General features: G+C 36.6%; 1 protein-coding gene across 1 annotated transcript; it reads left to right on the plus strand.

Moving 5' to 3' along the window:
* The first annotated feature begins 178 nt into the window (after positions 1 to 178).
* trhr2 (thyrotropin releasing hormone receptor 2) lies at positions 179 to 10991 on the plus strand. The gene is made up of 4 exons (XM_043264600.1): positions 179 to 333; positions 2409 to 3138; positions 3528 to 3945; positions 8651 to 10991. Exons 2-4 carry the CDS (start codon positions 2753 to 2755, stop codon positions 9314 to 9316), a joined length of 1470 nt encoding a protein of 489 aa, XP_043120535.1. The 5' UTR covers positions 179 to 333; positions 2409 to 2752; the 3' UTR covers positions 9317 to 10991.
* The last annotated feature ends 1786 nt before the right edge of the window (positions 10992 to 12777 follow it).

The raw sequence follows: 12777 nt of genomic DNA on the forward strand, positions 1-12777 counted from the left end.
TGTTCAAATGATATATCATTTAAACAAAAGCAATCTTCATTTATTTAGGCGTTTGACATTTTCATGCGTTTTTAATTACAGCCTACAACGTGCATCAAATCACTCATGACACACCGGCATATTCTTCCACTAGGGGTCGCTATTGCGACGAAGGGACCTACAGTTAAGAAGACTTACATTTAAGAGTGCAGTTACTAGCGCTTCTGTACAAGATCACATTTTTTGCTCGTCATGTCAAATACTTCATATCAGTGCATTTTGTTTTTCATCTGGGGTTTACAGCCGACACCGCACGAGAGCTGTTTCGGTTCCAAACTACAAGAATGATGTCTGGTAGGAGACTGTTTATTCTCTATCTTGAGAAGTTATCGATGTCAGTTTCCACAATAAGCAAATTTTAAGTGATGTTTTACATCAGAACTTAATTCCTAAAAGTGTTATTTTTGAAGACAAACGCGCGTGTAGCTTACGTGTTAGGCACTTATATTTTAGGGTAAATATTTCCCAAGACAAATGGTTAAAGAGCTGCGCATTTTACGAGACGAAGAAATTCTTCTAGCTTGTTTCGTTCAAGTCTATTTTAATATAAAATATAAAGCTGCTCAGGTACAGATGGTGTCTAATGTTTACTGACGTTTATTTAATTATATGAAATATATAATTGAACGTTTGCAAATATTGCGATATACAAATTAGAAGCAGGTATTTTTATGTAGCTTGAACAGATTCATAAGTTCACATAATCTTTTAAAGCGCGAAATGTTTTGCAAACTGGATATTTCTTTACCAACTTGCTTAAAAAAACTGAACGTTGCTTTAAAAATGTTCAAAACAAATATTACTCGAATTATGAATATTTCCAGTGTACTAATGAAACGCCCGCTTTCCTGTTCATGTTCAAATGTATAAGAGAGACTGTGATTTTCGCACGGACAGTGGGCTGTGTCCTGAATCTAGTGAGATAACTACCTAGACAGCAGTTTAAGGTACCATTTTGGAAGCAGCCTGTGGCGCACCGAAACGCAGTCTAGCTAGGCAGCTCACAAGGCTTTTTGGACACAGCCGTGCTGAGTGCCTTCTGCTGATTTATGATTCTGCTAGTGATACAGTCAATTAGGAGAGCTAAACAAATCTGAATGACAGCCTGTTTCATAGCTGCACGTCTGACTCTCCCATCATTTTCGAATCAAGCTCAGAGAAAGAAAAGAAAGAGCTCTCTTTAATATATGTCACAGCAGAAGTCGGATGGATGTTACAAATACTGTAGTGTTTCTGCTGAAAAACAGGTGTTGGCACTTTAATTATTTGCCATTTAATTATTATTATTTTAAATTAAACACTTTCCTTATATGAAAACATCTTTTTTTTTTTTTTTTTTATTAAAGCAAAGAAAGCATGCTAAACATTGAGGCACACACACACACACACACACACACACACACACACACACACACACACACACATTTGTGTTGCTTTTCAGTTTACATGATTTGAAACCGCAGTGCTCTTGTCCATATCTGCACTGCCAGAGCAGTAATAATGGAATATGAAATAGAGTAAGATGAAGTCCACGCAGGGTTTTGCAGGGTTGGGAAGTCGGGATTGAGTTAAATTACTTTTCACATCGTGTCCACCTCAATTTATTAGGGAAGCCCCGAGAGGCAATGCAGTCTTATTTACAAGGCAAAGAGACATTTGAAAAGAGCAACAGATGTCTGGATTTTTCAAGCTCCCGTGAACAACGTCTTGGTCCCATTTAGTGGCTTTAATGGATTTCAAAACGCAATCTTCAGAACAGAATTAATGTTCAAATATATTATCAAAGAATATTTGTGGTAAACATTGTGTTCTTACATTATGATGGGTATACAACAGACGCTTGTACCGTTTGGTGTCTTGTTGTGAAATACACACTGAAAAAGAGCTCATGAGGTTTCTAAGATAACTCGATGTGTAGGGGGGAAAAATATAAAGCTTGTATTTGATTTAAAGATCCTTGGATATTAAACATTTGCCATTTGGTATTTTAAACATTTGCCATTTGCCACAGCTGCTGTGTGGCTTTAAGTCTTTCTGTGATTTTCCCTACTTATCGCCGTGCACCACTTAAAATGTCTCATTTGAATAATTAAAAGCTTCTCATCTTGTCTCAATAATGTTCCGAGGAAGTCTCCTAAAATCCTTAGCGGAGCAAGTGTTATGGGAATATTTGTAAAGAGAACAAATAGGAAGTCTGTGTCTGCATCATGTTATTTTAATATGTGATGCTCCCACCTCAGTGTACGCCTTATCTTTTGCGCCAGATGAAATGGACTGTTATTTAGTCATTAACAGACTGCTATGAAATCCTCTTAACAGTGATTGAGACTTGCTTTTTCCCTGCTGACTACTGCAATCTTTTATTCCAGAGTGATCAATTGGACGGACGCTTGCATTAACGTGGGAAAAAAAATTAGCCTCTGGATTTGAATGCGATGCTTTTAATGGAAGGATACTGTTACAGAAGAAATAATGGGCTACGGTCAGCAGATGAACATCATTATGCTGTTGAAGCCAAGAAAATTAAACAACATACTTAATAAGAGAAAAGCACATCAATAAAAGCTGGAACTGAACGGGCAGATTTTGTTTTCATATTAAATCTTTTGAATATCAAACAGACTACGTTCAGCTTTTTTTCTTCGCCACCAATTTTGTTTCTGCCTGTTGCTTCACATCTTATATGTAAATACTCACATCGAGAGGATTAATCATGCAGGAAAATGTGAGTTCCAGAATGGACACCCCCACCAATATCTCCCTGGTGGGTTCTGGGGACGCTGTGTCCGAGTCCCTGGAGTATAAGACCGTATCTGTGTTCCTGGTGCTGCTGGTGTGTGGCGTGGGCATAGTGGGAAACATCATGGTCGTGCTGGTGGTTCTTACCACACGCCACATGCGTACACCCACTAACTGCTATCTGGTGAGCTTGGCCGTGGCGGACCTGATGGTTCTGGTGGCTGCGGGTTTGCCGAATATCTCAGAGAGCTTGATGGCCACCTGGGTGTATGGGCATGCTGGGTGCCTAGGCATCACCTACTTCCAGTACCTTGGTATTAATGCGTCTTCCTGTTCGATAACAGCCTTCACTGTTGAGAGGTAAGATGTAAAATGAACATGATCATTTTTGATGAAATCTAAAGGTTCTTTAACCCTGCATAGACAGCAACACAATTAAAATGTCCCCAGACCCAGAAACGTAGTAAGGACGTTGATAAGATAAAGATATAGTAAGTATGACTGAAAATGCTCCTATAAATAACTAGAGAATACACAACCCTATTATACTTAGACTTATATATGCATGTTGCATATTACACCATAGTATTACATATGACATTCTTTAATTTTCTCCAATCATAATACCTTGGCTTTACTTTGTATTATGTTTTTTCCTAATATTTGTAGTAATAAATGGTGCATAGAGAGTGTTCATGCTTATATATATATATATAATTAAATAATAAATATTATTTATGGTTCCACAGATACATCGCTATATGTCACCCAATGAGGGCTCAAACGGTCTGTACGGTATCCCGAGCCAAGCGCATTATTGCTGGGGTGTGGGCTTTCACCTGTGTTTACTGCATGCTCTGGCTGTTCCTGGTGGATATCCAGGTGAACCCTGACGGCCGCGTTCAGTGCGGCTACCGTGTGTCTCGAGACCTCTACCTGCCCATCTACCTGATTGACTTCACCATCTTCTACGTGATCCCTCTGCTCCTGGCCATTGCTCTTTATGGTCTCATCGCCCGAATCCTTTACCTGAATCCTCTGCCCCACCCACCAGACTCAGGTACCATTACCGCCCCCACTCTCAGGAGGAGCTGCAAAGAACCAGCGGATGGCGGAAAAGCAGGTCGTCAAGGACGTCCAAAGAGTGCGCTTTCTTCACGGAAACAGGTGCGTGTGTGACACACATGTGTATAATAACATGAGTACTACAATGTAAACATGATTTATGAACCATGAAACACATGAAACACAACACTTAAAAAACATACTAAAATGTGTTTTAGGAAATTCAAAAATTGACAGTAGTTTTCTGTTTAGGTCTTGGGTTGGTGTAGAACAATAGAAAATATGATTTTTACAGTATAAAAACCATTATGCATATGGAGAGTCCCTATAAACCACATATAGAAGTGTGTGTGTGCTCGTGTGTATGTGCGTTTGCAAAAGTTAGTGTATAGACAATTAGGTTTAATTCCACATTTTAATATCCACTGAGATTGCAGTTGAGGGCAAACGAGGGGAAATTCTTCCCTCCTGTACTGTGCTTTATGATTATTATCTCACATTTGTTTTTTGAAAGGTCAGTTTACTTTTTTATGAGAATAATGTTTTATTCTACTAAATGTCAGTTTATCATGGGAAGAATGTGTCAATATTTTTAAAATAGTAGCCTATTTAAAGTAATTGACTCATTTATTTACTGGCAATATTTAAATAATCTTTTATTTAAATTTTATTTTAATTATAACTATTATATTTTACTTGATTGTATCTTAATTTAATACAAGATACAATAACTGATACCTAGCTGCCTTTGTTGACTGTCATAAAACTTAAATTATCATCACATAGAGTGTGTGTCAATGCTTTTTGCATGCTAACACAGTATGGACATGATTACATGACTGTAACTTATTTATTTATTGACTTGTTGACTTTAAGACAATGCTTAATTAAAGCATTAGTTTTATGTAGTGAATGAGGTCTAATTGCACTTTAGGATTAGAAAAAGCCTGTTTGGGTGACATTTTGAAACCATTACCAACACCTTTTACTGACAGCATCAAAATGGAAGTAATTTATACTAAATGTTTTCTAAATGTCATTTTAGGTTTGGAGTTCTGTATAAAGTACAATAATATCTCTGCACACCTTCATTTGTGCGAATAAGCACATATATGGATGCAGACCAAACATCTAAGCTCATATTTATTATGTGAAATTGAACCTAATGGCAGAATATCATCATAAAACAGATCATCAGGATATATCTCATCAGAAGAGAAGCATTAGGGGCCATCAGGGTACTGTTTGGTTCTACATTACCATCACGACATCAGCCACAGCTGTGTTGTGACTCTGGAATAATAGACTCTGTGATAGATCATAGGCATTAGAGATATGATGCAGGCAGTGAGAAAATAAAACGCATAAAGTCATGCAAAGGCCAAGGATTTCAAGAGATTTTTGCCTTGAATGAAAATGAATATACACAGACACAATGTCGACAGTGACTGCTGCTATATATATATATATATATATATATATATATATATATATATATATATATATATATATATATATATATATATATATATATATATATATACGTTGACAGATAACATATAAATACATATAATAAATAACATATATGTTATCTACCCAGGTATCTTAGTATCACTAAGATACTTTTCTTATTATTTTCTAAAAATATTTATATTATATACACTTTATATTTTATATTTTTTAATTGAATTAGTTTTAGTGTTATATTTTCCATTTTCATTTTAGTCAAAATTGTAAGCATTTTTAAGTAACATTTTTTTAAATAGATCAACTAAAATAAATATTCCTTTCTTAATACATGTATTTAATTACATGTAATTTTTTTTTTTTACAGTATAAGTTTTAGTTCATTGTGTTAACCCTGACAGATACATATTTAGTTCTGAAACTTTAGCGATAGTTCAGTGATATAGATATAATGAATTTAATGATAGATTCAGAACGTCAAACAGATAAGAACGGATAATATCATGCAATCCAGACCACTCAGTGACCTTACGCGCGTGTGTCCCTGCGTTTACCATGAGTGCACTTATGTATGTGCGGAGATGCTCACTTTCGCCTCAGATCAAAATCTTGAAGATTCAAGAGTGCCCCACTTGAGCGGAACATTTGCATAATATGATTTGTGATGTTCACTCAAGTATGCTTAATACTCCTGGAGATTATGCTCTTTGAGGTTATAAGAGCGTCTCCCTTTCTTCAGCTTTTGTACCTCAGTTACGGCGCACCTCCAGCTCTTTGATCACTTCATCTGCAAATTTCATAAAGTTCAATACGATTCTGGATGCCTGTGCCACCGCAGTGGTTGAGTGAAGTTATCTCTCCTATGAATCTGATAAAGTCATCACTACAGTAGAGGCTCCCCTTTATTTAACCTAATCATGAGTAGCAGCCGGCTTTGTTTGTGCTATGTTAAGACCTTGTTTTCCATTGATAAGCAATCACAATAACCAGATATTTCAAATGCATATTCAAATTGTCACTGCCAGTCATGCAGTCATTATCTCCTGCTTTGTTAATTAAAGGAGCTCCTCCCAGCCTCACACGGCTTCAATTAGATGCTTTGTTGTGCAGACAATTTTGTCATTATTATTGAAGGTCTCCGTCACCGGTTGTCTATCTCTAGCGTGAGACAATGAATACGCTCGAACCCCACAGGATTCCCTGTGAATGTTAATGGGATGAATTTTAGTATGTATTTGTCGCTTGAAATGAGTGAGGACACACTGGGGAGGACTGCTTTGTTTTCTTTGACAGACAAAACATGGTGTGGATATATTTCACCCTTCTCACAGGGGTTCAGCTGTGTTTGCCTGGTGAGGCAAAGATGATGTTTGACTGATGCTCGATGGAAGATGTTTGAGCGCGTCTCGTCTTGTCTGTCATTCTCTCTACCGTTCTTTCTGTTTGCATGCATTGGACTTCTACATTTGTTTTAACACAACATAAATGCAATTGTTTCTTTGAGATTCAGACAAGGATGCGATTTCATTGAATTCAAAGTACTCAGTCTAATCCCTTTTGTCTAAATATACGTGCTTTAACAAAAAACACACATTATATTTATTGATGGTGTGCATGTGTTTTCATGCCTTGAAAGCATAAGCATAGATGACATATGATTTTAACAAATACACTCAGCAGTCAGACACAGTTTTAGACATATTTTCATGAATTTATAGTTACAGTATAGCTCATTTAAAGGGTTACTCCACCCCAAAATGAAAATTTTGTCATTGATCACTTACCCCATGTCATTCCAAACTTGTAAAAGCCTTGTTCGTTTTCAGAAGAAAATTTAATATATTTTGGATGAAAAGGCTCAGGTAAAATCTGTTCCATTGACTGCCATGTAATGAACGCTGTCAAGATTTAGAAAAGTGTAAAAGACATTGCCAGAATAGCTATTTGCCATCAGTGGTTCAACTGTAACATTATGAAGCTACTTTATTCAACAATTCAGCACCGTAGTGCCATTTTTGGGAGTATCCGCTGGATAATGCAAATAATACACACTCAGAAAAATACACATATCCTTCACTCAAGTAAAAGTACCGATACTCTTGTTTAAAAATATTCCAGTAAAAGTAGAAGTCTGCTCAAGTAAATATAAAGAAGTATGGACTCTGACTTACGTAAAAAAAAGTACCCATTACTACTACCTGTTTTAGTGTCACGCTGGTAACTGGACCTCAAGTCACATTGACATATGACTACAAAATAACTAACATTTAATGTTTTGTTAGCTAATGAATATATCATGACTGAAATTAAATAATTTAATAAATCTTCTTAAGTTATAGTAATGAAGTATTTGTACTTTGTTACTTCCCAGCTTTGTACACGCTCTTCTATGTCAGCTGCACCACACAGATATGTTTCATATGCTAACATTCAGATTGAACCACTGATGGCAGTTATTTACTTGGCAGTCGATGGGACAGTCACATGTCTCCTGGTTTTCATTCAAAATTAGATTGTATTCCACAGATGAACAAAGCTTTATGGGTCTGAAATGACATGGAGATAAGTGATAAAATGTTTATTTTGTAGTGGAGTAACCCTTTAAGCTATTAGACCTATATTTAAATCTAAAGCATAGTGCATAGTTTTGTGTTGTTTGATTTTTATACTAAATACTTTTTATTCCTGACACATAAAAACACTTGTGATGGCAAAGCTGAATTTTTGTCTTTACTCCAGTCACGTGATCCTTTAGAAATCATTCTATTATGCTGTTTTCTTTGGCGGATGGAAAGTAAAAGCAACAGACAAAAAACAGCATTTATTTGACGTAGAAATCTTTTGTAACATTATAGATTTTTTAACTTTAACAAAATAGACTAAAAATAAACAGAATAGAAATTACTGAAGCACTGCTATCATCCTTCTCTTTCTGCACAAGAAAATGAAGGTTTTTTTGTCTGTCACACAGAGCCTGTCAAAAGTCAGTATTTTAGGTTGTTATACGAACATAGTGACTTGTTAACAGAATATATGCAAGATTCATATCATTAAAAGAAAAATGTTCAAAAGACGAAGGTTAAATTGGCACATGACCATCTGTTCACACTGTTAACAACTTCATGTTAAAAAAACAGTTTGATGTGTGACCACTACAAACATGCTTGCTTTTATTGTTAAAAATTCATAATAGGAAGTATTCAAAATGCACATGTTAGCTTTATGGAAGTGATCAGAATGTAGTGAAAATGCTTTGAACTTGTGTCCATTGCTGCATGAGTGATTACAACCTCAAACAAAGCCTCATACAGAAACTTTTTTTAATTTCTCACTTCTTCAGGTCACTAAGATGCTCGCAGTGGTGGTTGTGCTCTTCGCCCTGTTGTGGATGCCGTACAGGACCCTGGTTCTCATTAACTCCTTCGTGAGCACGCCGTACCTGGATGCCTGGTTCCTGCTCTTCTGCAGAACCTGCATTTACGCAAACAGCGCAATCAACCCTGTCGTTTACAACCTGATGTCCCAGAAGTTTCGCTCGGCCTTCCGTGGGCTGTATCGCTGCCATAGAGAAGACATACACCAGCGGACGCTCTCTATGTTTCAGAGCGGATACAGCCTTGGAAGGGAACCCCGGCTTTGCAGCAACACCAACGGCACACCTAAGAAAATCGGTTCAGTCACTCCCGAGCAGAAACCAAACAAAGGCATGGAGCACAGCAAGGAAAATATAAACAAGCTAATTAGCGATGGCGTAAAAAATGAGATTGAGAAAAGCATCAAGAAAAACGTAGATGAATTGAAAAGCTCAGTTGACAAGGAGATGCCTACAGTGGAGAACGTGGACATGAGCAAGATTAATGATAATGGGAAAATAATGGAGGAAAGCGATAATACCACTCAGGATATTATCGCTGACACGAGCAACACAGAGCAGACACAGCTAGCCGCCGATGAACCCAAATCTACAGTGGGGGGAGACAAACAGTTAAATCACAGCATTGTATAGATTGCTCCACTGCATACTGTATATATTTCATTGAAGTGGCAGGGTTGATCGCTAGAGCTAGTTGTTCATTTTGAAGCCAGGTCTTGGAATTCAAAATTTGTATTTACAGGTGTCATCGTCACTCTTTAGTGGAGGTGGCAAGACTGGAGCCACTTTCTCCTCATAATTTACAAGTGGAACCATTTGGCTGTCAGCACCAGCATCACATGCCTCATAGAGCTAGAGCTTCAGCTAGGGCTGACTAATTTGTTACAAAACATTATTTTGAAGAAACATTTAACATCTCTTATTGTTGCTGCTTAAAATATAGACACTGAAACATCACCTACACAATTTTAAAATCCAAACTCATTTAAAAACAGGCATCAAACACTTGCTGACTTTGTAAAGGGTTACTGAGGGAAAAACCTGGACAACATGAACTGAACAACTGAGGATCACACACCACCAGACTTTCAAGACATTTTGAAGAAAACATTTAGAAACATATTTCTCATTGCTAGGAGATCAGCGAAATGAAAGCAATGCATGCTCTAAAATCAACTCAAAATATCAAACATGATATGTTTGACATCCCTCGACAGAACTATTGATAATTCTCCAGACAGCAAAATCTGGGAAATTTTTTTTGTGTATTCTAGCAAGTTGTACAAATTAGCCACCCTGTAATATATGTATGATGTCTTATTCCAATGAAAAGCCTTACAATGAAAGTCAATAGGATCCAAAACAAAATTAGACCCAGCAGAATTTCATTTCAATATACAAGGGAGAAAAAAATCTGCTTCCATATAAATAATTACAGATACAATGTAAATTAATTAATTATTTTTAATTGTATTTATTTTACCTCATATTTTTTCACCAAAATGTGAAACTCGATCTTCCAGTGACAAGACAAGCTTCTACAATCATTTAGTCCGCTTAAGCTCCGGTTATTTGTTCTGTTTTCATCCAATCAACAACTGATGGGTTTTCTGTTTTTCGATAAGCTGTTTCATTTAGATATACATCAAAATATGGATGAAAATATCTGTTATTACTTCCGTAACATTCCATATAGTCATACTTGAGCCTTCTCTAAAAGAAGCAAATTCTTTCAGTTGACCCAAAAATGAACTCCAGTCAAGTCAAAAAAGACATACACAAAACCGCAGGACTCCTTCACTGTCAAACCGCTAACTAAATATTTAATTAAAATCTCAGCCTTTTAATAACCACGCAAGGCTATATCAGAATTTCGACTTGGATTTAATTAATTGTGCAGACTTAGCTCCAGGATGTGTCTTCTCTCAACACAAAACTTTTTTACCCACTTTGTGTCTTCAAACTCAGCGGAATGAGAAACAAACAAGCCTCATCCTGCTTTTAAAGCACAGACAAAGTTATCCCTTAAAAACATTCAGAACACTACGGGGCATAAGATCCATTTAAAATGCTTTTGTCCGACAATAAGGCCCGCAGAATCATGACACACTTGTGTTTTTCCACAGCCAACATTTGCCATCACTGGATGAATTCCATAGTACGTGGAGATCTAATGCCTCACCATTTGTTCCAGCACAAATAAACAGAACCCGTTCTGTGTGCCCAGAGGTATGTCTGAGCTTTTTAGACCCCATTTACAATCAGTGGAAGATGAGCGAAGCCAGGCATCCATTTGTCAGGTGTAGTTTTTCATCTTTTTATGTGGAGCGCAAGAAACACCTTCCGCACCGAACAGAGCCGACGGTTTTTGTTGAAGCAAGCAGACAGATGTAACCATAAATCATCTATAAACAGAACATATCTTTCCCGGAGGAAAGCAGTGGAGCTGAAACATATTCTCAAAGCACTTTGTTGTTTAGCGAGTGCTATTTTACGTGTTTTAATGCCTCGTATTTATGCAGAAACATATAATACTCAACATCGGTGTGATTATCTGTTATAAATCATCATTTTCTGATGCTGTCATGAGTTTGACGCTCGTTTTTAGTTGAAATGTGAACCCTGTGTTGTTATTTTAGTATGCCATTAATTCTAAATGCTCTCTCAAGTGTTTTGTTGTTGCTCTGGAGAAGAATGCAGCTCTGCACTGAAGCACTGTTTTCAAGATCAGTTTAATATGACATTTATGTATATGTAATGTGTAGTAACATGCTTACTACAAATGTGTTTTTTCATTTTATGCATATAATTTGATGTTTTGGGTTTATATCGTCAATGTAAAGAGACATTCGAAAGAACAACTGTATAATGCTCGACCTATGAGTTACGCTACTTGAGCTAAGCTTGTCTCTTTCTCATAACGCTTGGCGATTGTTGATTGCTGCGGTTTTTAGCCTTGTTTCTGTGCCAGGAGTGGATTTCCTCTGCAGGCTGATGTTTCGCTTGGTGTTGCCGAAGAAGGCATTTCCAATTTGTGAGCCTAGCGAGCTTTATTATTAGCTGCTATTTATACATAATCTATTTTGAAAATCATGGTTGATATTGTGTTGGTATTGCGATATGACGCTTCTGTTTGCTTTTGAGTTGAAGCCCGTTCCGTGTTTGCTCAGATTGTAATTGCGAGTTGAAATCAGAGTTACGTGCAAGTGATCTGTGAGCATGTTCAGTTTTCTGCTTGTTTTTAAAAATAGAAAGAAAAAATACGTACATATAAAAATCGTTCTCCTTTCTGGTTTCATTTGGCATCCTATGTGAAAATTAAAGCTGGATACAAGTGCAGAATTTTAATGAGTTGTTGATTTATTCGTGTTGATGCTGCCACATGTCCTGGAGGAGAAAAAAAAAAATACCGGTTGCAGAAAGTCTAGTAATGATGATTTCACATTGTATGAGATCTTGAGCATTCAACAGCTTTTGTGGAAGCAAAGATGTAGTGATTCTGAGGATTTACATATGGATCAATGACAAGTAAAGATTATAAAAATGAGAAATATTTTAAAGATGTAGTTTACAACAACGTTCTTAGAAACCTAGTTTGTAATAAATTTTTCATCAAATGTTTCAGATTCTTTCGGCTGACCATTACCAGGCTTATGTCACCTAGAAGTTTTCTAAATGCATCTTATTGATTTTACTGTGAATGATTATTGATTAAACTGTAAATGTGTACTTTTCTTCCGCCAAAATGTCGATCTTCATAAGCTCGATCTTCCTTACATCACTTATACACTTCCTTTTTTAAACTGAAGTTAAAAAAACGATTTTAAACTTATTCGTCATTAAAGTGAACTGGATGAATTGAATACGATTTTTCGATGTATTTTTGAACTAGTATAACAACACTAACCCACATAAGACCACAGAACTTCACACAGAACATAAGACCACAGTTTCTTTCCGATATAAAACGTTTGTATAGTTTTCTTGTATTTCCTGTGAGTGAGTTGCACAGCAATCGGTGCACTTTAAGCGTGGTGTTTATCCTTGTGGGACGTTAGCTATTGGCTGTGCCGTTTCCTCTTAAAGGTCAGCGC

The sequence above is a fragment of the Puntigrus tetrazona genome, chromosome 18, assembly GCF_018831695.1.
Source record: "Puntigrus tetrazona isolate hp1 chromosome 18, ASM1883169v1, whole genome shotgun sequence".
Lineage (NCBI taxonomy): Eukaryota > Metazoa > Chordata > Actinopteri > Cypriniformes > Cyprinidae > Puntigrus > Puntigrus tetrazona.